Source organism: Zootoca vivipara, chromosome 2, assembly GCF_963506605.1.
Source record: "Zootoca vivipara chromosome 2, rZooViv1.1, whole genome shotgun sequence".
In the NCBI taxonomy this organism is placed as follows: Eukaryota; Metazoa; Chordata; class Lepidosauria; order Squamata; family Lacertidae; genus Zootoca; species Zootoca vivipara.
Window position 1 is genome coordinate 77,299,991 of NC_083277.1, and position 23,423 is coordinate 77,323,413.

At 41.6% G+C, this 23,423-nt stretch overlaps 2 protein-coding genes across 2 annotated transcripts in view; both read left to right on the forward strand.

The window, feature by feature from the left end:
- Positions 1-23,423, forward strand: part of KCNMB1 (potassium calcium-activated channel subfamily M regulatory beta subunit 1) — a 312,631-nt gene that overhangs the window by 72,761 nt on the left and 216,447 nt on the right. The window lies entirely within an intron of this gene.
- Positions 18,764-23,423, forward strand: part of LCP2 (lymphocyte cytosolic protein 2) — a 41,719-nt gene continuing 37,059 nt past the window's right edge. Inside the window, exon 1 of the mRNA XM_060271045.1 lies at positions 18,764-19,053. Coding sequence (XP_060127028.1) covers positions 18,976-19,053 — 78 coding nt within the window. The 5' untranslated portion in view covers positions 18,764-18,975. The remainder of the gene's footprint in view (positions 19,054-23,423) is intronic.

Below are 23,423 nucleotides of genomic sequence, written 5' to 3' on the forward strand. Positions count from 1 at the left end.
TATTCCAGCTGTCTGAAGCAGAGTTCAAGAGGTGGGTGCTGCAGGGAGGATGAAGAATCACTTAAAATCGCAGTGCATTATGTACGTGTCAAGCTTTCGTCTGAAAAATGTATGGGCTCAAAAGCAGCCATTACATTTGTAATAAAAAAACCTACCGGGGTATATCATGTAGCTTACATGGACATGAAAGCAGAATCATGTTTATCCAACCATTGCGTCTTGTGATTTTTTTGGAAATGCAGAGTAGAAATATTTAAGTAAATAATGAAGGTGGTGCATAATGAATGAAAAACATGGCCCCAATATGTTTTGGGTTCATGAAATTTGTGGCACTAGGAAGCCTGTGTGTATGTTCTGGGTGCTAAATGCATGTTCAGTGGTGTTAAGGAGCAAGAGGTGCACAAAACGGATGGATTTCATTTTGCATTGTGGGTTTTGCAGTCATTCTTGTGCATGAATATTTCACCAACTCAAAAATGAACTTTGCCCATTCTATACCCACCAAAAATAATTTTCTGCCCAAGTCCACACACACACACACACACACACACACACACACACACACCACAAACAACAATTTTGTAAGAGATAGTTGGTTGTATAAACCATATAAGCATTTTAGAAATTCAACATTGTGTGTGTGTCAAAATCTGAATGTTGAATTATGGAAATTTTATTTTCCAAGCATTTAATTCAGGTGTTTCTCATCACTGGACAATTTCATTATAATGACTTCCGAAAGATAAGCCAGATAACATTTATCATTTTATACTTTTATTATTTTATTTTGAGAGGAATGTGGGATAGCAAAGTCATCAGCAGCTTTGTGGATACTACCTGCTGTGCCTAACTTTTTACTCTCTTGCTGGGATTGTAATTAGAGTTTAGGAAATTTGACCATAAAACTCATTAGTATTGGCACACTTGAATTTTGTGCGTGTTTAGCTAACTTCATTTTGTGGCCTGCAATTGCTTATTCTTTATTTTCCTTCCCAAAAAGGATGCCAGAGGGGCTGGAGCAGATGCTACTGCCACACAGATTATCACTTTTTCCTTCAAGCTCCTGCTGTGAAGAATCCTTGGCATCAGTGCCCAAACCCTATCAATTTGTACAAAATATTGGACTGAATCCTCTGCTACACATCCAATCTATAAAAGCAGAGGCTTTAAATAGCCAACAGCAATCAGTGACCATGCACACATAAATAAACACAGTGTTCAATCCCATATAATTGTAATAATAATAAATAGATAAAATAGGAAATTAAGGCAATGCAAAATATGATCGGGGAGCACGAACAATATAATAGCTTTAAAGGCTAATATACAGTGATGTCTGAGAAGCAATCCCTCAAAGAGGAATGTAATGCGACATGGTTGAATTGGCATCTGAAACAGATCACTGGAGTGGGGCAAATGAATAAGAAGTCCTACACTGATTGCTCAGCATAAATATTGTTTACAAACACCCATTAATAATTAATTAATGGCAGTCTAATTAAAACACCACATTTTTAAATTCTGTAATCACTTTAGTTAATTAAGAGTGGCTTTTGTCCCTCCCAATGTGAATATTGCCTGCTGTCATTTACCAAAATTCTCCTACTTAGCAGAGCCATCTTCCAAGAACTCAGAATAGAACTATGCTTCTCACTGGAAAGCACCTTAGGAGCTGAGCTGAGAATGTATTATTTATGCCTTCTGAGGTTACGTCACAGAGTCAAACTGTGTTGCAAGCAGGAATGAGACAAATGAAGAGCAGTAGAGAATCAGCAATGAAAACTGAAGCAGCACTTTCAAGTAATTTGTTTAATAATGTGTCCCGGGGAGAAAGACAAGGGCAGAGGCAAAAGCATGACTGGCATCAGAACTGCACGTTCAGGTCACAATAGTTGATTTATAGGAATGCAGTTGTGATTCTGAAACAGAAAGGAACTGATTCAGCATGAACACTGTACAGTTGGGTTCTCACTGCTTTCGGTGAACAAGAGAAGATTGCTGATAAGTGCCATGAGTAGCAGTGACGGTGATATGAATTAAGGGCCCTGTATGACGTAATATAATGGTTTTCTAATAGTAAAAAACTGAACAGAGAAATGCTTCAGGAAGGAACAAGAAAGTATTTCAATGAATTTTTTTTTCTAATTTTGGGTTTTTTTTAAATACTTTTTCCTCTGGCCAAAACTTCTACTATAAGTGAAGAACTGTGATGAGTGGATTCTACCTGCTGTGCCTAATTTGTTAACTCTCTTGCTGGGATTGTAATTAACTGGCTAAGAAACTGGCTAAGAAAAATTATTGAAGGGGGCATTAAGAAACCTCAGTTGTCATTCTGATTTGGTAGCTTGACTTTTATGTCATGCAAGGAAAGTAAGTTCATTAGGAACATAGGATGCTGTCTTATATGGAGGCAGGTTAGTCAACCTGGCTCAGTATTGTCATCAATACTAGCAGCTCTCTTGAATTTCAGACTACACCCAGGCCAACAATGCCTAGCCCATATCTATACATCAGAAAGAATATCTGCACAGTACTTCAAATAGAATTCTCAGTATACCAGAAAAAGGCAATGCATAAAATAGCCCTAAGTATGTGCTGTGCTTAAGAACCCAGTCACGGCTTTTGCTTCAAATACCGGTACATTTTTCTTTCTTTCTATGACTGGACCACCAGCTGAAAAACAGTCTCCTAAAGGTTGCCAATTACATCCAGGAATTTTCCAAAATGTGCTGATTTTGGAAGTCCTGAGCAGCAGTAACTTCCATATACTTCAGAATGCAATGAGAATTGTCCTGCAGCAATAACCTGGCTAACAGCACAGTCTTTGCATGTCTACTCAGATATATATAAACAAGAAATCTATTTTCTTAAATTGAAAAAGTGCAGGCAGCCTGAGGGTGAAGAAAAAAATCAGTGTGCTTCCTACGGTGCACATGGATCTCTAGTTTGGTGTTTTTATTTTATTTTTTGAACAGTAGATGATCTTTGTTTGCATTAAACAATCAAGCCACTGACACTTGATCAAATGGTAAGCAAATGTCAACAACAAATCTTTGAAATACAGTGGTTTTCCCCCAAAGTCTCAACAAATGAAACTGATTTGTAAAAATGTTACGAGAGACATTGCATATATTTCTGTAAATCAAGAAAATATTTAATAAAAAAATACAGTGGTACCACAGGTTACAGACGCTCCAGGTTACAGACTCTGCTAACCCAGAAATAGTACCTCGGGTTAAGAACTTTGCTTCAGGATGAGAACAGAAATTGTGCTCTGGCGGCGCGACGGCAGCAGGAGGCCCCATTAGCTAAAGTGGTACCTCAGGTTAAGGACAGTTTCAGGTTAAGAACAGACCTCCAGAACAAATTACCGTAAGTTCTTAACCCAAGGTACCACTGTACTGGGTTTTTCTGAAACAGTGTTGCTTTGGGGCATAACTTTATCTTTAAGGAGAGAACTGAAATGAATCACCCTGTCTGAGAAAATGCTGCTTTACTGCTTACTACCTGTATATTCAAGGGGCATCAAGACACCTCAGTTCTCAGGCAGTAACTTCTAAAATATTCAAATTCATCTATTTCCAAAATTACATGGAATTGATTGATGCAAAAAAAATTATTTATGAACATTAATAACTATTTCAAGATCTATTTAAAACATAATTATACGAAACTGTAAAAGATGCTAACTTTTATTGATCTACAGTTCTTTATAGCTTTCTTTAATATGCTTTACCGCTACCAGCAGCATATCTTTATAAGTTTATATAAACAGAAACTTCTATCACAATCCTATGCATGTTTACTTGGAAGTAAGTCCTATTGTGACCAATGTAACTTTCTCCCTAGTAAGCTCATGTAGTACTGCAGCCTTAGTATAGCACATAAACAATGGCAACACATATGCAAAACAATAAGTGCATTCATGAACCTATCCATACCAAACTACAGGGCAAAGCAAGTCTGGGTATGTGACTGAGGCCTCTGCTGCTGCCTGTACCAGTTTCTGGAAGAAGCAACCTTGCTGCCTTCTTTTGGAAACCAATAGAGACAATGGGAGGTTTGGTTATAAATCTTACTCATTAAGACAATGATGTGTGAACTAGACTAATGTCCCTCTCTTACCTAGTTAGCGAATCTAAATAGGCTTAACCTTTCCCTAAAAGAAAGTACATTATTATTGATGTTTCCAAAGTCGCCATGTTTTATACTAGTAAGAATAGTATGCCAACAGCAGAGAAGAAACTTCTTCCCTTGAGAGTTTGCCATTAAGGTTTAATATTTGCACTATGCTTTCCTTGAAATACCTATCATCTGCTCACATCACATAACATCGCCTCACAAAATCATTTGGGCATTTATTCTTCTTCAATGTCAAGGTCTTGTTAACATCACACTATGCTCCTCATTATCAGGACTTGGAGTATATTAGACTACTGTTGCATGTTTAGACCTTTAAACCTCCCCCTATAAATAAAAGGTCCAGTTTCCCCAGTTAAAGCTATGGTTTTCCCAGTAGTGATGTATGAAAGTGAGAGCTGGACCATAAAAAAGGCTGATCGCCGAAGAATTGATGCTTTTGAATTATGGTGCTGGAGGAGACTCTTGAGAGTCCTTTTTTAAAAAAATATATTTTTATTAATTTTCCAATTAAAACCAATTATATCACATTCATTATTTCAAATTATACACATATATATCAATCAAACCGAATGTTATGCCAAATCATCTAGAAAATTTTTTTGGGTTCCCATGCTTCAAGAAATTGGGGATTCCTCGCAACCGTCCACTGCCGTCTTTTTTCTAAAGTTCAAATCGTCTCTCCGAGTTCATAATAATCCAGATCTTTCCCTTACAGTCACATAGATGTTTTCCTCTTTCAACCGATTATTTCCCAGCTGCTGAGATAAATGTCAAACAAAGTTTCACAAATGTTCTTTCTCCTGTGTGAGTTAATCAGTCCAGCCTCCCCATAAATCTTCTTGGTCTGGAGCGTCCCTATTGCATCGACTCTCAACACGAAGCAGCGCCATCTTAAAAAAACTCAAATCACTTTCATTTTCTCTCATAGATTAACGATCTTTATAAAATTTACAGCTTTTCCAGGCAGAAGAACCAGACCTCACACCATGCATAGACTCTTGGTAAATTAATGGATCTCCTTGCCCTATAGCTGAACTTAGCTTCAGGTCGCTGCTCCAATTCAAAGTGCGTCACAACTCATAAATCCTCCGAACGCGTCCAGGCACTCCTCCCATCCAACTAGAGGGGGGCTTTTCTCGTCAGCAACTCCTCATCTTCAAAAAATATACTCAATAACAACAGTTTATAAAGTTCAACTCACACAGTCTTTTGCTTCTCTTTCACTCCAAACAAGCCAGGACATCACGTCTGGGAAGGTACGAAGTAACTCATATGAAAAAAAATAAAAAAGAAAGACTCGCTTCCCTTATCGCTCCGTCCCCATCAATCCTTCTTCCAGATGAAATACAGCCTTTAACTCCTCACCCTCAGCAGCATAGATTTCTCGGCAGTAAACAGCGCTTCTGCCCCTCCTTCTGAAGTATGTCCATAGATTTAAGCCTAATTATCTTCTTTAATCATGGAAATCCCTGCCATGCAGATTAGCGTCCGGGAGTCCTGGCCCTCGTAAGTGCTTCAGCCCAAGCTCCCCCCACTCCATAAACAGTCAGAGTGGGTCTGGGGGCATCGCGGGCCAGCGGCCCCTCTCCGTAACCCCCGGAGAGGGTAGGGGGTTGCCATTTACTCCCCTAGCAACCGCCAAATTCCTTACGAAGGTCAGAGGGATGGAAAACAGGTCCGCCATTCCTGCAGGCGGAAACCGGAACCTGACTCTTGAGAGTCCTATGGACTGCAAGAAGATCAAACCTATCCATGCTGAAGGAAATCAGCCCTGAGTGCTCACTGGAAGGACAGATCGTGAAGTTGAGGCTCCAATACTTTGGCCACCTCATGAGAAGAGAAGAATCCTTGGAAAAGACCCTGATGTTGAGAAAGACGGAGGGCACAAGGAGAAGAGGACGACAGAGGAAGAGATGGCTGGATAGTGTTCTTGAAGCCACCAACATGAGTCTGACCAAACAGTGGGAGGCAGTGGAAGACAGGAGTGCCTGGTGTGCTCTGGTCCATGGGGTCATGAAGAGTCGGATATGACTATAACGACTAAACAACATAAATAAATAAATAAATTCAGACAAGACTCAAATTTTGGTTGGTTGGTTTTTGGCAGAATTTAGGCCACAACTTTATTGATTATATCAGGTGAGTGGTTGCATAGGCTCTGGTTCGACTAGCTCCCTGCACCGTTGCAGGTAGCGCTGACCCAGGGCACCAGCATAGGTCAAACTAGGGTGAACACCTGGAATGGCGGAAAACTGGAGACATGCTATGTCCACCACCCAGATGTCCCCCTGGACTCATGCAAGGGCACAACCCCTCTCAGGGTTGGCCAAACCATTGAGTCCCTGGATTCCTTTAAAGGAATAACCTTCACATAGGGATGGCAAGAGCGTCATGTCTACTCTGAAGTACATCTCACTCCCAGGTAAGTGTGCAGCCTAGGCATGCTTTCAATATATTGTTAAACATTCCTCCTTTCCCCAACACAATGAGAAATCCAAGGGCAACACTACTGCCTTTTGTTTGCTTTGATGACTGAGGCTTAGGGACTCTTTATAATATTAATTTTACTTAAATATATACAAGTAGTTCCAATAACTCTTTACCAAATTCCCAAAGAACTGTTGTGAAGCCCCACCCCCAGCCCCTCTCGTTTCAGCTAAATCCAACAAAAAAAAACCTCTGAGCTCCTAATTCAAAATACAAGTTGTTGTTTTTCTGATGCTACATACTTCTGCAAAAATCTCAGACCCCAGCTTCTACAGGTAGAGTGGACTGCACCACAAAAGTCTATACAAGTAGAAAACTGGAACAGAGGCAAGTGGCTTATGACAGATCCTCCCCTGAACAACAGACATTCTCGTGTTTAAAAGAAGACCTGATATACTACTGCTTCGGTTACTAAAATATAAAGGCCATTGGCAGAAGACACAGCAGTTTCAGTCAGAAAGCAAAGCCATTACTGCCTAATGATGCATTTAAGCCTTGAGTGAGGCCACTGCAATTATGTTACAAACTGGATGCAAATAAAAACAAGCAGTCACTGGTCTGTTGGTCTCTCTCCCTCTCTCTCCCTCTCTCTGGACTCAGCTATACAGCTGCAAATAAAAAGTTTTGAATGTGTTGTAAAGTGCAATATACAATTGTGACACTGGATGGCAGCTGTGTGCTATAGCAAATTCAATGCCTTTTTCAAAACCATTTTAAAAAAATTTTCACAATGTTTTTATCATGCATATAGATTCCAACTGTGTGTGTGTGTCACATATGAAAATAAAAAGCTAGAATTTTAATGGTTTAGTTGTTGGCATGAAAGCTGCTTGCAACTGCAGGTAGGTAATAGTCCCACCAAAAAGCAGGCTGCCCTTTTAATATTTTTTAACACTGAAATGAAGTGATCCTTTCAGCATCTAAAAAAAAGGGAAAGGTGAATGTTGATGATGTTTTATTTAATACATTTATACATTGCTTAATATTTAAAATAGCCTCATAGAGGCTTACAAAAATGAGTGTGTTTGTGGTTTGTGTGTGTGTGTGTGTGTATGGAAATAAAACCAACAATGAAACTGAAAAACTATAATATAATGCAATGCAATATTATGTAAAACTATAATACAATGCAATCAAACAACAACCACTCCCCAATTGATGTACTGCAGATCTCTTTAACAAAGTGGCAGCTCTAAATCTGCAGCACAATAACATCCTTCCCCCGCTCATGTTTAAGCACTTTGCCAACTTAGGAGGGATGTGGGCCACCTCCTTTAAAGCACCATACAGATGCCTTCAGGGATTGCATTTCGTGTACCGACCATCTGAGCCATGTTAACACAAGCATATTTTCAAGTGACATGGTCTTCCATGAATAATTCCATAAAATTGGATGTTATAGTGGAGAGTAGGGGCTGTTTAAGTTTGACTTTTCTGCTCTATATGACTAAGAGAGTGGCAAACATAATCAAACTTTAAAAAAAAATCAAGGTAATTAATTATTCATTAAACAATCTGCAGACAACTAAAAGGTGCATTTATGTTAATGCTATTAAAAATGTATAGTTGGTAATGAATGGAGAGTGCCCAGACACCTTCTCTTGGAGTTTGGGTGATCGTGTGTTATCGACCCCAGCTAACGGATAATGCTAATGGGTAATAGAATTTCTTGTTCTTAAAGGGAAAATCCTTTGGTAACCAGGTATGAAAAACCCTCCTGCCATTTTATCACTGAAGAGAATGCAAGATGGGGATGGTATGTTAGAATGCTTCCACGTGGTTTTTATTTGGCCTTAAAAATATACAAATATACAGTAAAAAAAAAAACCTGCATGTAAAAATAACTTTCATGTCAGGAAGAATGCTAGGCTAGAATCAGACACATGCTAGATTTCTAAGGGCAGGCAATGTGTTTCCAACTGAGAATACTGAAACAAGCAGTACCCCCTCCCCCTGCTGCATTCTGAAGTACCACAGTCTCATTGGATTGTACCACATGCTTTTTCTGAGCATTTAGTTCTGCACAAACACATTCTTTTTTAAAATGAACCCAACCCATTTTCTGTACTGCTGTTTTAATATTCCAATCATACCTACATTTGTTAAATTAAAGGACTGTCAAAACAAATCAATTATATACTGTACATATCAGACATGTTCTTTAAGTTGGAGGCTTGTTATCTCTCTACACACACACACACTTTTATCAATTGGGAAATCATACTTTCTTGCCAAGTGTACCCAGATTGTTAGACTTTGATAAGACCTCTATCCAACTTCCCATCAACCATAGCTTTTTCTTTTCTCTACTCAACTTCAGCTGAGCTTTAATGGGAGCTGCTTCTGTCAGTTCTAATATTCAAGGGAACACATAAGGAGATGTGGTTTATGTGGGCTGGTGGGAAAGATGTTGGATGCAGAGCTGAGTTAAAATTCTTACTCAGACATCAACTACTCTATTAAATTGGGGAAGTCTCTGGCCCTCTTCAGGAATGCTCTAGATGGGTTTAAACAGGCTTGTAGAGGTTTTTCATGTGTTTTAGAACCATGGAAAGTCTAGGCTTTAAAATGGGTGGGAGCTTCCACATGAACAGGAGCCCCAACTTCAGTCAGTCACCTTCTTGCATGACTTCCAATATGACAGGGATTGAAAACACACTTGTCCCCATGGCCCACCTGTCTCATGTGTTCACAGAACTTGGTTAGAGAATGTTTAAAGAGGGTTGCTAGTTCTCAGCTTCAGTTACCCCATTGTAAACTGAATTATAAAACTGAACGAAATCATTGTTCACGACAGTAAAGTCTGGCATCACATATTGTAATGTCACAAAAAATATTCACAGAATGATACTGACCCTTTAAAACAAAAACAAAATCATGTTTTTACACACCCACATACATACATACATACATACACACGTAATTTTTAAAGACAGTGATACCTATAAAATAAATAAATAATAATTCCCTTACAGCAGATGCTTTGAAAGTGCAGTATTTAAAGACAGTGATACCTATAAAATAAATAAATAATAATTCCCTTACAGCAGATGCTTTGAAAGTGCAGTATAAAGGAAGGAAATCCTTCTGGTCACTTGGTTCTTGCTGCCTCTTTTAGCTTTGTCAGAATATGAACTGAATTACAGCCATTTAAACTTTATTGGAAGATTATTGGAACCTCTTGCTGTTTGCTGCTAATGTCTTGAATTGCTATTTTCATATTATAAAGGATCTGCCTCAGCAGAAAAGCAATCATTTACTGAGTCTTTGGCAAAAGACAATATGCTAGGTCCTAAATTCAGCACCTAAGTGCAACCTAAGTCAACCTCTCCTCTGTAGATCAAGATAGAAGATATTTGCAGTTACCATTTCACTCTTCTGCGTCTGGCAGGTAAAAGTCCAAGGACGGTCAATTTGCAGTTTATTCATAATTTGTCATGTTAACCAATTAAATGCAAATACAATTGAATACTATCAAAACTCCAGTATAAATACTTTTCTGAAATGTTGAAAGACATGTGAAATGGCTTGCACAGGTTTTTTAATCACTTTTGATCAGAAGAAATGTCCATATTTTATACCTTTTATTCAATGTTAATTGAAGCAACACAACATAACTAAAATAGCTGCCAAAATAAGCAAGTGGGTCCATAGTTCCAGCCCCCTAATTAAACTTTACCCACACCAATTAATCAACTAAAATGTCAATTTGATTAATATACCTATTAAAATGAAAAGTTTGCAGCCCAAAACAAATTCATGTGTAACTACGAAGCTGTGCCTTGATGTGCTAAAGGCCAGTATCGTCCTTCGTTTTGACTGTCTGGCTGAAAGAGCATCCATCTGCCCAAAGTGCTCTTGCATGTATGTGTTTTCTGCTTCACTGAGCAAATAAAATACTTGCTGATGTTAGTTCAGTTGTAGAACCTCTCAGCATGCAACATCATCACCCCATAATATTTATGGAGAAAAGGTGTCAGCATGCATGACACTTTCCCAAAGTTATAGATATTTTTTTCAATCTCATCTATGCCTCTTTTATAGAATTTAACACCAGAGAATGCCATTGCTGCAGCCATACAGCACAGAATCTAATCCAGTGCGCACTGTGCCCATGCTGCATGTTTCATAAGTCTTTAGGTTATTGCCTTGCCAGAAAATGGCTTGCATTGGCACAGCTGCAGCAGCAGCATATGCTGAGTAAAGCAAGCATGGCAAGACCTCCAGCTATGCTGTGAGTCAAGTTCATTGCTAATGTAACAGCTTACCTCTCTGTGTCAGGCAGCTGGTAATACTAAATAATTTTGTAGACCACCTTTCACCAATATAGAAAAAATAAAGCAATCATAAAACAATTAAAAATGATTCAAATGAAGTCAAGAAAAAGCAGGAAAAATTAACACCACAAACCAACAGCAGCAATGTAAGCTAACAGCTGAAAATGGGTTGAAGTGCTACTTGCACACACAGGCACAGTTAAGCCCCTTGCCAAGAAGCCGGTGGCAGGGGGATGCAGAAGCAGAATAATCATAGTACAACGTTCTTGGATCAAAACAGGCCACAACTTTTATTTATTACAAATGTAAGTAGGCTTTGGCTAAGGCATTGGGTATTCTGAATGATCCAGCCTGCTTGCTGGATGATGACCACTGGGGGTTGATCGTGAGATAGGGTTGCCCTATGACATATAGAATAGAAGCAACCCATCAGGACCGTCACCTTGGGTGTAGGGACAGAAGCACCTCCTCGAGGATCCTATTAATGAGATACCCCGTTTCCTTGGAGGGGGAAGGCAGAGAAACTCCCCCTCCCTCCACCACTGATGAAGGATCCAACCCATTGCCCATTGCCCAATTTGTCTGGAGGAGAAATTCCTCCCTGGTCCTAAATCCAGTGACCTAAACTTTCATAGGAAAGTCATACAGTAAGCCGTGCTAAAAAGGTGAGTGCGGAGAGAGACTAACTGGCAACAGAATGTGGAGGTGGGGCTTCCGGTTGACCACGCCATCTTGCTCAGACGGGGGTCCGCACAGCGGAGCGGACCTCGGCGCTTCAGAGGTGGAGGGAATCGTTCCAGCGAAGCGAAACCTCCTTAAAAGCCCCAAATCGAGCTTTTAGGGGACAGATTTTGCCTGGCGGCGCCAAAAGCGGGCTCTCTCCTCCCCGGATCGGCTTTGTTTAAGCCCCCGAGAGCTAGGAGGTGAACCGCGGCGGACAGGCTGACATTGCTGCTCTGAGAGTGCGAAGCTGCGAGTCTGGGAAGTGGAGGTGGCCAATTCTTCAAAGAACATTCAGCAAATGAATAGACTGTGAGTAATTTGGATTCTTTGGAATGTAAATTAAGGCAACAATTTGGACCTGGGAGAGAGGGGAAAAGAGGAAGCCACCCCCCCCCCTACGGTAACATAAGAGACAGTAAACAGAAACCCGAAGCCGTAAACAGAAGATTTCAACTTAAAAGGATTCCTCAAAGGCATCAAAGAGAATCTCCCCTAAATGCAGGGTAAAAGGGGAGAGAGACTGTGGTTGTGATTGCCCTGCAGAAAGAAGTTAAGACTAAGAAAGACCTTTCTGTTCCTCGGGAGCCGGCAGCCCAGACAATCCAGTGAGTTGATCAGGATTTATAGTTAAATTCTATTTCTATCTTTATCTCTGGACTTTTTGGAAATTCTTTTTTGGTTTATATACTTTTGAAATGTGAGTTCGAACTTTATTTTTAAGAATGCAGCCAGCTTGTTAAAATGGAGTCGAGAAAATAGACTGCGATTATATTCCACCCCATGTGACAAGTTTTGACCTTGACAGGACTGAACTATGTCAACAAAAAGGTACCCGCCTGAGTTTCAGCGGACTGTTTTGACCTTAATGTGGGAAGCAAGAATAGAACTATGTCAAGAGGAGACACAACGGCAAGTGTTACAGCAACAATTCCAGATGACGATGGCAGAATATGATTTCTTAGAAGATGAAGCTTTTGAAACTGAAGAAGACGAATGTGAGAATGACAATGATGAGGACTGTGATGACTTAACACAAAATGAAGCCCATCACGAAAAAAATGATGATTTTACTCTACAAAAAGTTGGATGGAGTGCCTCCCCTTCGAGGGGGGCACGATTGGACTTACTGGAACTCCAGAATGACCACAGGGAAGAAGGAAAAATTAAGCAGAGAAGAGAAGAAGCTCAGGGGTCTGATATGGAGGCCTGGATGGCAAAAGACTGTAAACAGGGGGTGGGGTGAAGGGAAAGTGAAGTTGTGATTGTAAGGATGGGTTAATAGGACTATAACTGGACTGCTGACTATGGAACTTGCTGGATTGGTGGGGTGGAGCCAGTACTCGGGGGGGTGTAAGGTTAGTTTGGGAATAATTATAGGTTTAAAAAGTGAATTGATTCTGGAAAAAGGTGAAAATATGGAGGCCTATAGAGGGGTAAAAATTAGGCACGGGAAGAAAAAATGGGAGTTTGATTTCTCAGTGATTGGACAATAGGCGAAAATGATAATAGTTAGTTTAAAAGTGGTACAAGATATAAAGGTGTATGTTATAAAATATGAACTATGAAACTGTTGAAGATGATAAATAAGGGAGGAAAACCGGGGAAGGGGGGAGGGTGGGGAAGCCCACAAAATATGGTTTAACAATTATGAATTTAACAATTATGATGAATTTTTTTTTTGTCTTTTTTCCTTTTTGTCTTTTTTTTTCTTTTCTTTTTTCTCTTTTTCTCTTTTTGTATTTTCTTTTTTTTTGGTATGACAATAGATGGTTGGATGGATGAACTCCTGCGTACTGCCCTGGTTCACTGGAGCTCCCTGGTGGCAGGGGGGGGCTTCGGAGGCAGGGGAGGGGGAGGAGGACAGAAACCCAATCATAAAATGGACCACTTCTGACTGTTCACCTGCGTGGGATACTTCTGTGGCAGGGGAGGACCCATGGAGGGGGGTGGGAAGAAGGTGGAAAAGGTGTATATGTATGTACCATCTTTTGTAATTTGTAAAATCAATAAAAATTATGTTTAAAAAAGAAAAACAGAATGTGGAGGTGGGCCTGAATATATCCCCAGGGGGGAACAGAGTCCCGGTCAGTTCTGCCCCCTGAAGTGTCGCCTCTGGGCCTGCTTGTGATTGATCAGTGGGTGGGAAATTCAAATCCCAATTGCCGGTGGGAGAAGACATGACATTCTCTGCCAGCTGTTGAGATAGGAAGGAAGATTGCATGGCGATGAGGGGTGGGGGGTAGTGTGGAGCCACAATTGCTGCTTCATATTGCATGCTGAGCGGAACATGCCCACATCACACTAGAACAGCAGGTGCTAAACTCACAGCCTATGGAAACACAAGCTCTGTGGCAGTGACTGAGAAGGGTTTGTTTCTCATGAAGACAAATCTAATCACACACTCCAGGGAGGTTCGTTTGGGGCACTCACTACAATTCCTGGATAGTTTTAGGCATGGGCGTAGGCAGGGGGGCAGGAGGGGGCAGCTGCCCCCCCCTAGAAGCAAAAAAATTAATGTATTTTACAGACCATAACCAGCACTTTTCCCCTCCAAAAACTGAAGTGGAAAGGGCTTTGCTTTAGCAAGAGCAGCTAAGTCTCCGCTTGCTGGGGGGGGGGGACACAGCAGTAACAAAAACACATCAAATAAATAAAGGAAAGTGGCTACCAGTAGTTAAGCAGTTAAGACAATGGAGCATATATCCCCAGGCAAGATTCGATAGCTGACCATTTCACCCTATTGTTCTTAAGTGGCAGTTGTTAATGAGCATTCAGGAGCATTAAGAGTTCTATTGGCGATTTAATGAGGGTGCAGACTCATAGGATTCAATTTGAATAAGGTGGCTCTGCAAGGCTAAAAAGAAGTGAATAAGAAAGGGGGGGCTGTAGCTTTGACAGACACAGTGATGTTTATAAAAAGCATTGGTGTTCCAGTCTGCCCCTCCTCCTGCATCTGTATACTGTAAATCAGGGGTGGCCACCTCCCAAGAGACTCTGATCTACTCAGAGTTTAAAACTGGGGGTGATCTACCCCCTTTTGGGGGGTTCAGGTCAAAGCTGTTGAGTTTTTTTTTAAAGGAAGGGAAGCCCTGTTTTTTGGGGTTTAGGTCAAACTTGTTGAGCTTCTTTTAGGAGGGAGGCCCATTTTTGTTTAGGGCTTCAGGTCATAGTTCAACTTTTTTGAGGGAGGAGGAAAATTTTGGGTGAGCTTTTTTTAGGGGTGCCAGTGACCTACCAGTGATCTACCACAGACATCCAGTGATCTACTGGTAGATCACAATCTACCTGTTGGACGTGCCTGCTGTAAATCAAGCAGAGAGAAAGCTGCTTACAAGGCTCCTGTACATGCAGAGTTCCAGCATCACAGCGTCACCCAGAGGCACCCATAAATATGAGTTATCCCTCTCTCTATTTCTTCCTTCCTTCCCTCCCTCTTCCATCCTTAATAAAATACGGGGGGGCAGATAAGCCCCACATAGAAAGCCCATCAACATGGGGGGATGACTCTTTCAAATACGGTATTTACCAGTAATTGGGGGGGGGGAGAGGCACCTAGGCCTCTAGGAGTTGGCTGCTATGCCTAGGAGTAGGACAATTCAAGAAAGCAGAACGATGCATATGGTATGGTAATATATCAATAGAATCGTAGAATTGTAGTCGGAAGGGACCACAAGGGTCATCTAGTCCAACCCCCTGCAATGCAGGATTTTTTCCCTAAGGTGGGGCTTGAACCATGGTTGAAATATTATGCTGATATGCAGCAACGCCTCGGAGCCGTCGTGGCTGCGGCCATGTCTTGCCTCGCCCTCGCCCGCCCTGCCACCCCCTCTCGCCTGCCCGACCCTCCCGTCCTCTCCAGCCAAGCAGGGTAGCCGCCAACGCTACCAGCCCCAGAAGCACAAGGTGGCCGCTGCTGCCACCGCCACGATGTCATCAGGCCCGTTGGCCCTTTAGCCCCGCCCACTTTGTGGCCCCTCCCCTTCTGTGCCTTGGCCCCGCCCCTGAACGACCATGGCTTGCCCCCCCCCCTAGTTTTGATCCTGGCTACGCCCCTGGTTTTAGGGATCAATAGATCAAAGTCAGTACCTAAAGAAAGGTTGGAAAATGCAATAGGTACAGAAAATGCAATAGGTGCAGTCATATTGCTTTAGTCCTTAAACAGCTACACTGGTTACTAGAATATTCTGAGGTCCATTTGAGTACTAAAGCAATATGACTGGAGTTCTATACCTATTGTATTTTCTAACTTTTCTTCATGGGTAGTCCCTGATAGAGCACATTGCAACAGTCAAATCTCAAGATTATTAAAGCATGGGTGACAATGGTCATGCCTCTGTCTTCCAGCAGAGGGTGCTGTTATAACACTGTCAAATACCGTAATGGTTAAAAGCACCCTGAGGCTATTTAATTATTCAAGAAAAGGTCTGTATACAGAAGTACTCTCTTCTAGAAAGGCACTTTCCCCTTCCAAGCAGTCCACTAAGTCCCTCACTACTATCACATCCACTTTCTCTGGAGTGGACTGATCTTAAGTTTGTCTAGCTCAGGGGTGGTGAAGCCAAAGCCTACCCCACCAAACCACTATAGATTGCCCAACAGCCCTTAGCCAGGTGCCTCTTCAGCACTGTGATTTCTTAATTTTGACCTTGGATCAACCCACCACTGTGCTGGGACTATCTGAATCTGGATAGTGTTCTTCAGAGTTTACTTCCAAAGTCTTTCTCACAAATTAGTATAGCTGCAAGGCAGCAGAGGTTTAAGGTAAGTTTTCCTTCTCCTAGATGGGCTACCTTCCTAGCTTAATGAGCCCCAGCTGCCCCTCATTTCCCAGTACAGCACATGCAGAAATAACAACAACAACAACAACAACAACAACAACAACAACAACAACAACAACAACAATTTATTATTTATACCCCGCCCATCTGGCTGGGTTTCCCTAGCCACTCTGGGCGGCTTCCAACAGAAAAATAAAATAAAATAAAATAATCAATTAAACATTAAAAGCATCCCTAAACCATAGCTGCCAAGTTCTCCCTTTTTTAAAGGGAAATTCCCTTATGCTGAATAGGCTTCCTCGCGAGAAAAGGGAAAACTTGGCAGCTATGCCCTAAACAGGGCTGCCTTCAGATGTCTTCTATTTATTGACTGTTTGACTCACTATCAATCTGCCAGAGCCTGTCTTCACATGCAGGGGGTAAACAAGTCCATAACTCATTGAGGGGTTAAGACCCATTGGCTACCCTCATCTGGCTAAGCCAGACAGTAAAAGCTGTTTCCCAGGATGTGGCTGCTGTCAGATGCTGACAGCTTCTAGGAGCTGCATGTGAGAATTGAGTGCTGAATGCCATTATGCTTTGGTCATCTTTGAGACATTTTTGGGAAAAGAAACAACTAAGGAGTAAATCACACACACATCCAGACTGCAGTCCCTAAGACAGTTGGACAGTGCCTTGTATGCCTTCTGCCAATTCCTGCCAAATATATTGCTCTCCATTCCTTTGGACCACATCAGTAAGGCCAAGAGGGGGTCTTGTCATATGAGCAGCTCAGGACCTCCATACACACTGCCCAGGCTTGTGACCCAAGGAGGTCACTTCATTTTTACTTCATCCCTGGAGGCACATTCCATTTTCCCTCAAGAGAAATGGATGGCAGCAACTTGGCTAGAGTACTGCATTGCAAAATTGGAGAAGTGCAAATTTCAAAGGCTGGCTGGGTTTTGGTTCATGTATTGTTTCAGAGAGCATAAATTTAGCCTTTAAATGTAAACTGAATTGAATTTCTCCACCATCCCAACCTTCCAGAAAGTGTGGATGGAATCGCTAGCCTAGTGTGCTAAATGCTATGGCTATCATTGTTCACTGGCTTGACCAGCAAAGGATTTCCCACCGAAATTATGGTCTGAGGCACAAGCTATATGTAACTCTTCAAATGTGAGTTATTCTGTTCCCAATCACAAGCAGGGGTAGAGCTACCTGCCCCGGCACCCAGAGCAGCGCAGGTGTCCCTAGTCACCTGCTGCCTGCACAGTGAGCGTGGGGAGCGCCTCAAACCACTCGCACGGCGAGCGTCCCTAGCTGCCTGCTGCCCGCATGGGGAGCGCCGCTAACCACTTGCGTGGCGAGCGTCCCTAGTGGCCTGCCGCCCATGCAGCGAGCGGGGGTGGTGGTGCAGCAATGTCACCTGCCCTGATGGCTAACACCCAGTGCACACTGCCCCCGCCCCTGCCTTCCTCCTCCAGTGATCATAAGGAGTGAGATGGCTGTAATTGTATGCATTCTTACATAGAACTAAGCCCCAGTGTGTCTCCCTTGCATGTGTTTTTCAGACTGCAATGTTTAAAAAGCCTAAGGGGTGCATGGGTTAGGAATTCTGAACTACTATCCTCATACTCTAATTTCCCCTCACTCCGCACTTTGGCTCTAACACCAGGAATAAGGCCTTTTAACATCAAACATATCTATCCTACTCATAGTTCAAGTTATGAACAAATTTCATATGTGCATGCAAATAATTGAACTTTGCTGCCTTCTTGTGGTAATACAGAGAATTTGCTGTCATTTCTTTCTTTATAGAACTGAATAAGCCTTACCTTCATCATTTCGGAGATAATGACATAGCTAAGGCGTGCTCTAAAGAAAAAGCAGAATGAGATGATAGAATCTTGATTTGGTAGAGTGGGCTGTACCATTTCAGTCTGCATGGATGCATCTCACATAATGTTCCCCCATATTAATATCCTCCCACATGAAAACTCTCTGCAGAAAATAAAAACAAAAAATATGGCCGGGGGGGGGGGGAGATTTGGGTTAGTGTTCTCTCTACTGTGTTATTTTCTCTTTGCTGTGACTATGTTTCTAAGTAGAGCATTCAAATATATAATCCCTGCTTGTAATGTGGTGGGTATTACCACCTCTACCAGCTCAGAACTTTGCCATCTCATTCTTTTTAATGTGTAGACCCAGACATCAGTGACCACTAGCTTTGGTTCACATTGGACAGGGAAAAAAGTTTCCTGGGTAATATCATTTCTTCCTTGTCACTGTAAACCCTTCTTTTGCAATGGTAGGATTAAGCCCCGTGGTTCCTTGTTTACGTATTTAGATTCAGAAAAAGGAAGTGGTGGAGTTGACTAACTAGCTGACGGGTTTTCTGAGAAAGAAAAGAAACCGTTTGGTTCACACCGGAAGCTGCTGCTCTGAGCAGTTTATTTGTAGCACAGTTTTGAAGAAAGCAAAAAACTTGGGAATTTACCAGTCTGGGTCACTGTGTGGGATGAGTCCTGCTCTTGGATCACTCGCAAGATAACAGGCTTGTAACTGGCTAGGCAAGAAGAAGAGAAATGGATTCACGAAACACTCCCTATCGCTCAGAAGTGGCCCGCTGGTCCCCAGATGAGTTAGCAAACTACTTCAAGAGGGTAAGTTTGATTTCAGTTCTGCTGCTCTAACTTTATGCTACAAAAATGATTTTTCTTACATGTATGAGATGATCACTTTATATGAATCCTTGAGGAGCCATTTCTGATAGACCTTATGCCTCCTTCTGATTGTGATGGAACTTGTTAGAAACTTCCTAATTCACTTTTCTGAAAGGAAAGGCTTCTGTCTCAACCCTTCCCCATCCTTTCTCTTCACTGAACTGGGGTCCTAACATCTGTTCTGTGATTAAAACCAAGTTCCATTTATAGAATGGGCCTCCCCCTCCCCTTGCAACCCAAAAGTCCACTTCTGATGGTTGGAGGACCCTTCAAAACAGCATGAGATGTAGCACAAGAACAGGAGGGGAGGAATCACAGAAAGCAGGAGATCCCCCTTGTGTGAGCAAAAGTGTTGTCTGCACATGTAACCATACCTTTTGAGCCAGGCTATTGTCAATCCCTAACTTGCCACACCTTCTCTGCTTTGTGTATCCAATATGGATTTGCAAGCTTCCTGACAAAGCACTGTGGCCCTTCAGAACTCTGTATAAAACCTAGCATGTAGTTGGAGAGAAATGAATGTTGTTTAAATAATTAGGAACACTAGTGATTCATTGGGCACTCTGGTCCAATATATGAGCACATCAGTCACAGGTTGTCCACCCATTCCAGTGGCAAGATACTACCAAAAACAACACAAAGGCCTGTCCTCCATCATTTGTCAAAGAAGGTTTCACCCTGATTTTACTTTAAGTGAGAGAGAAGCTCCACATCAGGGCATGAGGAGCCTAGAGGGCAAGTGAGCTGCCTCCATGATGTTTGCAGTCTGGGGATGAGGCTAAAACGCTGGGGAACCTTTGCTGTGAAGGTGTATTTCCAAAGAACCTAGAAAATACATTTTTATTTACCTCATAAATCCTCATATTTATTTTCATACAACTTAGCTCCAAAGTTCAGAGAATTTCAAAACTCTGAATGTATTTGTAAATGGCTACAATCCGTTATTTTCACTCCAGTTGGCTATGAAGTTCTGTGTATTTCCATAGGTAAATTGCATACTTCTCAGCCTAGCTTAAATCACAGGGTGCTGCAACAATAAATAAACTCAAATGCATGCCATGGGGGAAATGAGATAAAATATTAAATTTAAATAAGCAATCTAGGACCTTGTAACTTTCTTTGCAAAGTATAAGGTTTGTTTTCCTTTTAATCCTTTCACTGTAGTTCACATTTTGGCAGTGTTTAAATTGCAGGGGAAGAAGTCTATGGCTTAATTATTGCTTTAGAAAGCTGTAGGGAGTTCTGCCTTGCTTTGCTTACTCAGGCTGCCGAATATCCAGCAGGGTCTACCTACCTACCTGTTGGCACGGTCCCCCCACCCCCAATACATTTGTTTTGATCAGACACTCCCTCCAGTCAATCCACCCCACTGCTACCTTCCAGGCCCCCATCTGCCTTGAAGTCTATGTATACTGCCTGGAAGAAGTTTCCAGCTAAGTAGAACAGCCTTTTTAATTTTCCTTAAACTTAGGTCCTTTCCACAACAGTCACTGCTATTTTGCAATCAACCGAGAATGAAATTAAAATAGTGATTCTATATGGCACTTAACACTATGCTATAATCACATTAGCACCCAGCAATACCCATTCCCAAGACTGAGGCTTACATGACCCAGGAGTTTTCCAAAAGGAATCTTGTAGAATCCACTCCATGTATCAGATATTTGTCTCACACTCCATTAACATTGATGCTGGGCAAAACTTAGTATTTGTCCCACAATAAATGGTTTCCTTTCTCCAAGTTTTAGCCATTCATGAGCAACACCCCCTACTCTGCCAAGTATGAAAAGTGATCATCCGGCTCCAGAGACAATTCTATTTTGCCTTGAAATCTCCTCTGAGCTCCAGTTTTGATACAGGAGTTGCCAAAAAAGGAGTTAGAGCAAGGATTCCTACTGTTTCCCTGCACTGGCCCTAGAATCACCTTCCTGCCTTGCATCTCTCCCTCTCTCTTTTGCCATTCACTGCTTCTTCTCCCTATTGGACTCAATAATGATAATAATAATAATAATAATAATAATAATAATAATAATAATAAATACCCCGCCCTGGCTAAAATCGAAACAAGTTTATTTATCCGATAGCCCGGCAAAATATCCTGGAATACTATTGAATGGAAGGGAGTCAAACTAAAACGAGGCATCAGGAATCTCTTAGTATCATGTCTGTGTGGGTGCATGAATTATGTCTCTTTGAGCTGCTGCAGATTCTGTTGGTGAAGGGCAGAATATCTGCCACAAAATAAATGCTTAGTGTTTGCTGGCCCTTTTGCAATTTGACTACCCAGAATGGAGGGCATGAAAACAAAGAACAAATTCTTGAAAATCCCTTTTTGGAATTAAAAAAGAGTCAGAAATACAGGTTCCAGCCTTGGTGTACTCTCGTAAATTATCTTAATCACAGTGTGTAGAGACAGACTATAGCAGTGCTTTTGCTGTTCGAAAGGGAATTGGGTTGATTAGTGAAGAAAGTCATCCACTGTTAATCGTTGCTGTTCTGTACCATCCAAACTGTATTCCATGCATTTGCTTTGGCTTGGGGAGTTTCTATTGGATGAGGCCAGCATTTCCTTTTTGAGACTCAATCTCACAAGCACAAATGATAAGACAGTTGCTTACTGCTGCCAAGGTTACTGAAGTGGGAAATTATTTAATACCAAATTCTGTGTGAAAGTAATGATATGATTAGCAACCAAATAATGTTTAAAAGAACAAATACCAGGCATGGGGGTGGGGGGGTAATCAATATTAAAGCACATAGGGAGGGCCAGTTTTAAGCCTTCCCCTTACCAGTGGCAATCTCTGGATTTTATGGGGAGGAATAACATTTCGATTGGCCCCAGTGAAGATATTGTTATACTTTCTCCCCTTCCTCCATCTTTTCTGCTCTTAATTGCCCCTGCTGGGAGCCATTTTCTCAAATATGATGTCAGGCTATCATTACTTTGGGTGCAAAATATAAGATGTTCTTAAGATTCTCTAGTATGTTCTTAGGCCCAAATTGCTAATTTGCACAGGATTACAGTCTATATGAAGTGTCCAGTAGTTTATGAACAGGGTAAACTAATTTATTTTTCTGAGTTAAAACAGATTCTGAAATCAAAGCTTAAGCTTCAAAAGTCACTAGTTCTTCAGCTAATAATAAAAGTGAAAGACAAGATAAGCTTCCCAAACCATTCTCACAAATGATCCTGTAAACTGATTGTCTTACACCAGTCTCTCAAATGCAACATTGCACTCTCTACACAAAATGGCTGGCTGCCTCTCTAACTCTGTTTAAATTATAGAAAATGAGAAAAGTCTAAAAAACTGTGGCTGCTGCCTTATCCATAACCGTAAGTGAACTGTGACAAATTCTAAAACGAATTCTAAAACTACATTCATTTTGAGAAGGAACTGAGTAGATTCTTTGCTCTGTTGTATCTTTCGGACAAACCTATTGTCTTAGGAAGGAAATGCAATTTACTAGATTTCGTTTGTGAATTACTACCGCATGGCAACAGTGCACTGGTATGCAGGCTGAGACTCTACCTGCCCGCAGACTGTCTCGCCAGAGTGGTGCATGCTCTAGTTATCTCTCGCTTGGACTACTGCAATGCACTCTATGTGGGGCTACCTTTGAAGGTGACCCAGAAACTACAACTAATCCAGAATGTGGCAGCTAGACTGGTGACTGGGAGCGGCCGCCGAGACCACATAACACTGGTCTTGAAAGACCTACATTAGCGCCCAGTACATTTCCGAGCACAATTCAAAGTGTTGGTGCTGACCTTTAAAGCCCTAAACGGCCTCGGTCCAATATACCTGAAGGAGCATCTCCACCCCCATCGTTCTGCCCGGACACTGAGGTCCAGTGCCGAGGGCCTTCTGGCGGTTCTCTCGCTGTGAGAAGCCAAGTTACAGGGAACCAGGCAGAGAGCCTTCTCGATAGTGGCACCCGCCCTGTGGAACACCCTCCCACCAGATGTCAAAGACAAAAACAACTACCAGACTTTTAGAAGACATCTGAAGGCAGCCCTGTTTAGGGAAGCTTTTTTCATACACCACTGTTATTGTGAATTGTTTTACTTGAACCCTTAAAATGATAGGAAAAGCTCTCTTTAATTCAAATCACTCATAGCTGCTGAATATGTTAATAGAAGATAAGTAAACACTGTCCTCTAAATTTTCAGGAAGATAGGATTAGATGGGAGGGATTTTTGTTGATTTGTAATTTGTGGTGATTTTTATATCAGTGTACATGTCAATCTGCATTTTATTGAATTAACCTATTACACAAGGGACAGAACTCGGGGAAAATATTTTTGTTAA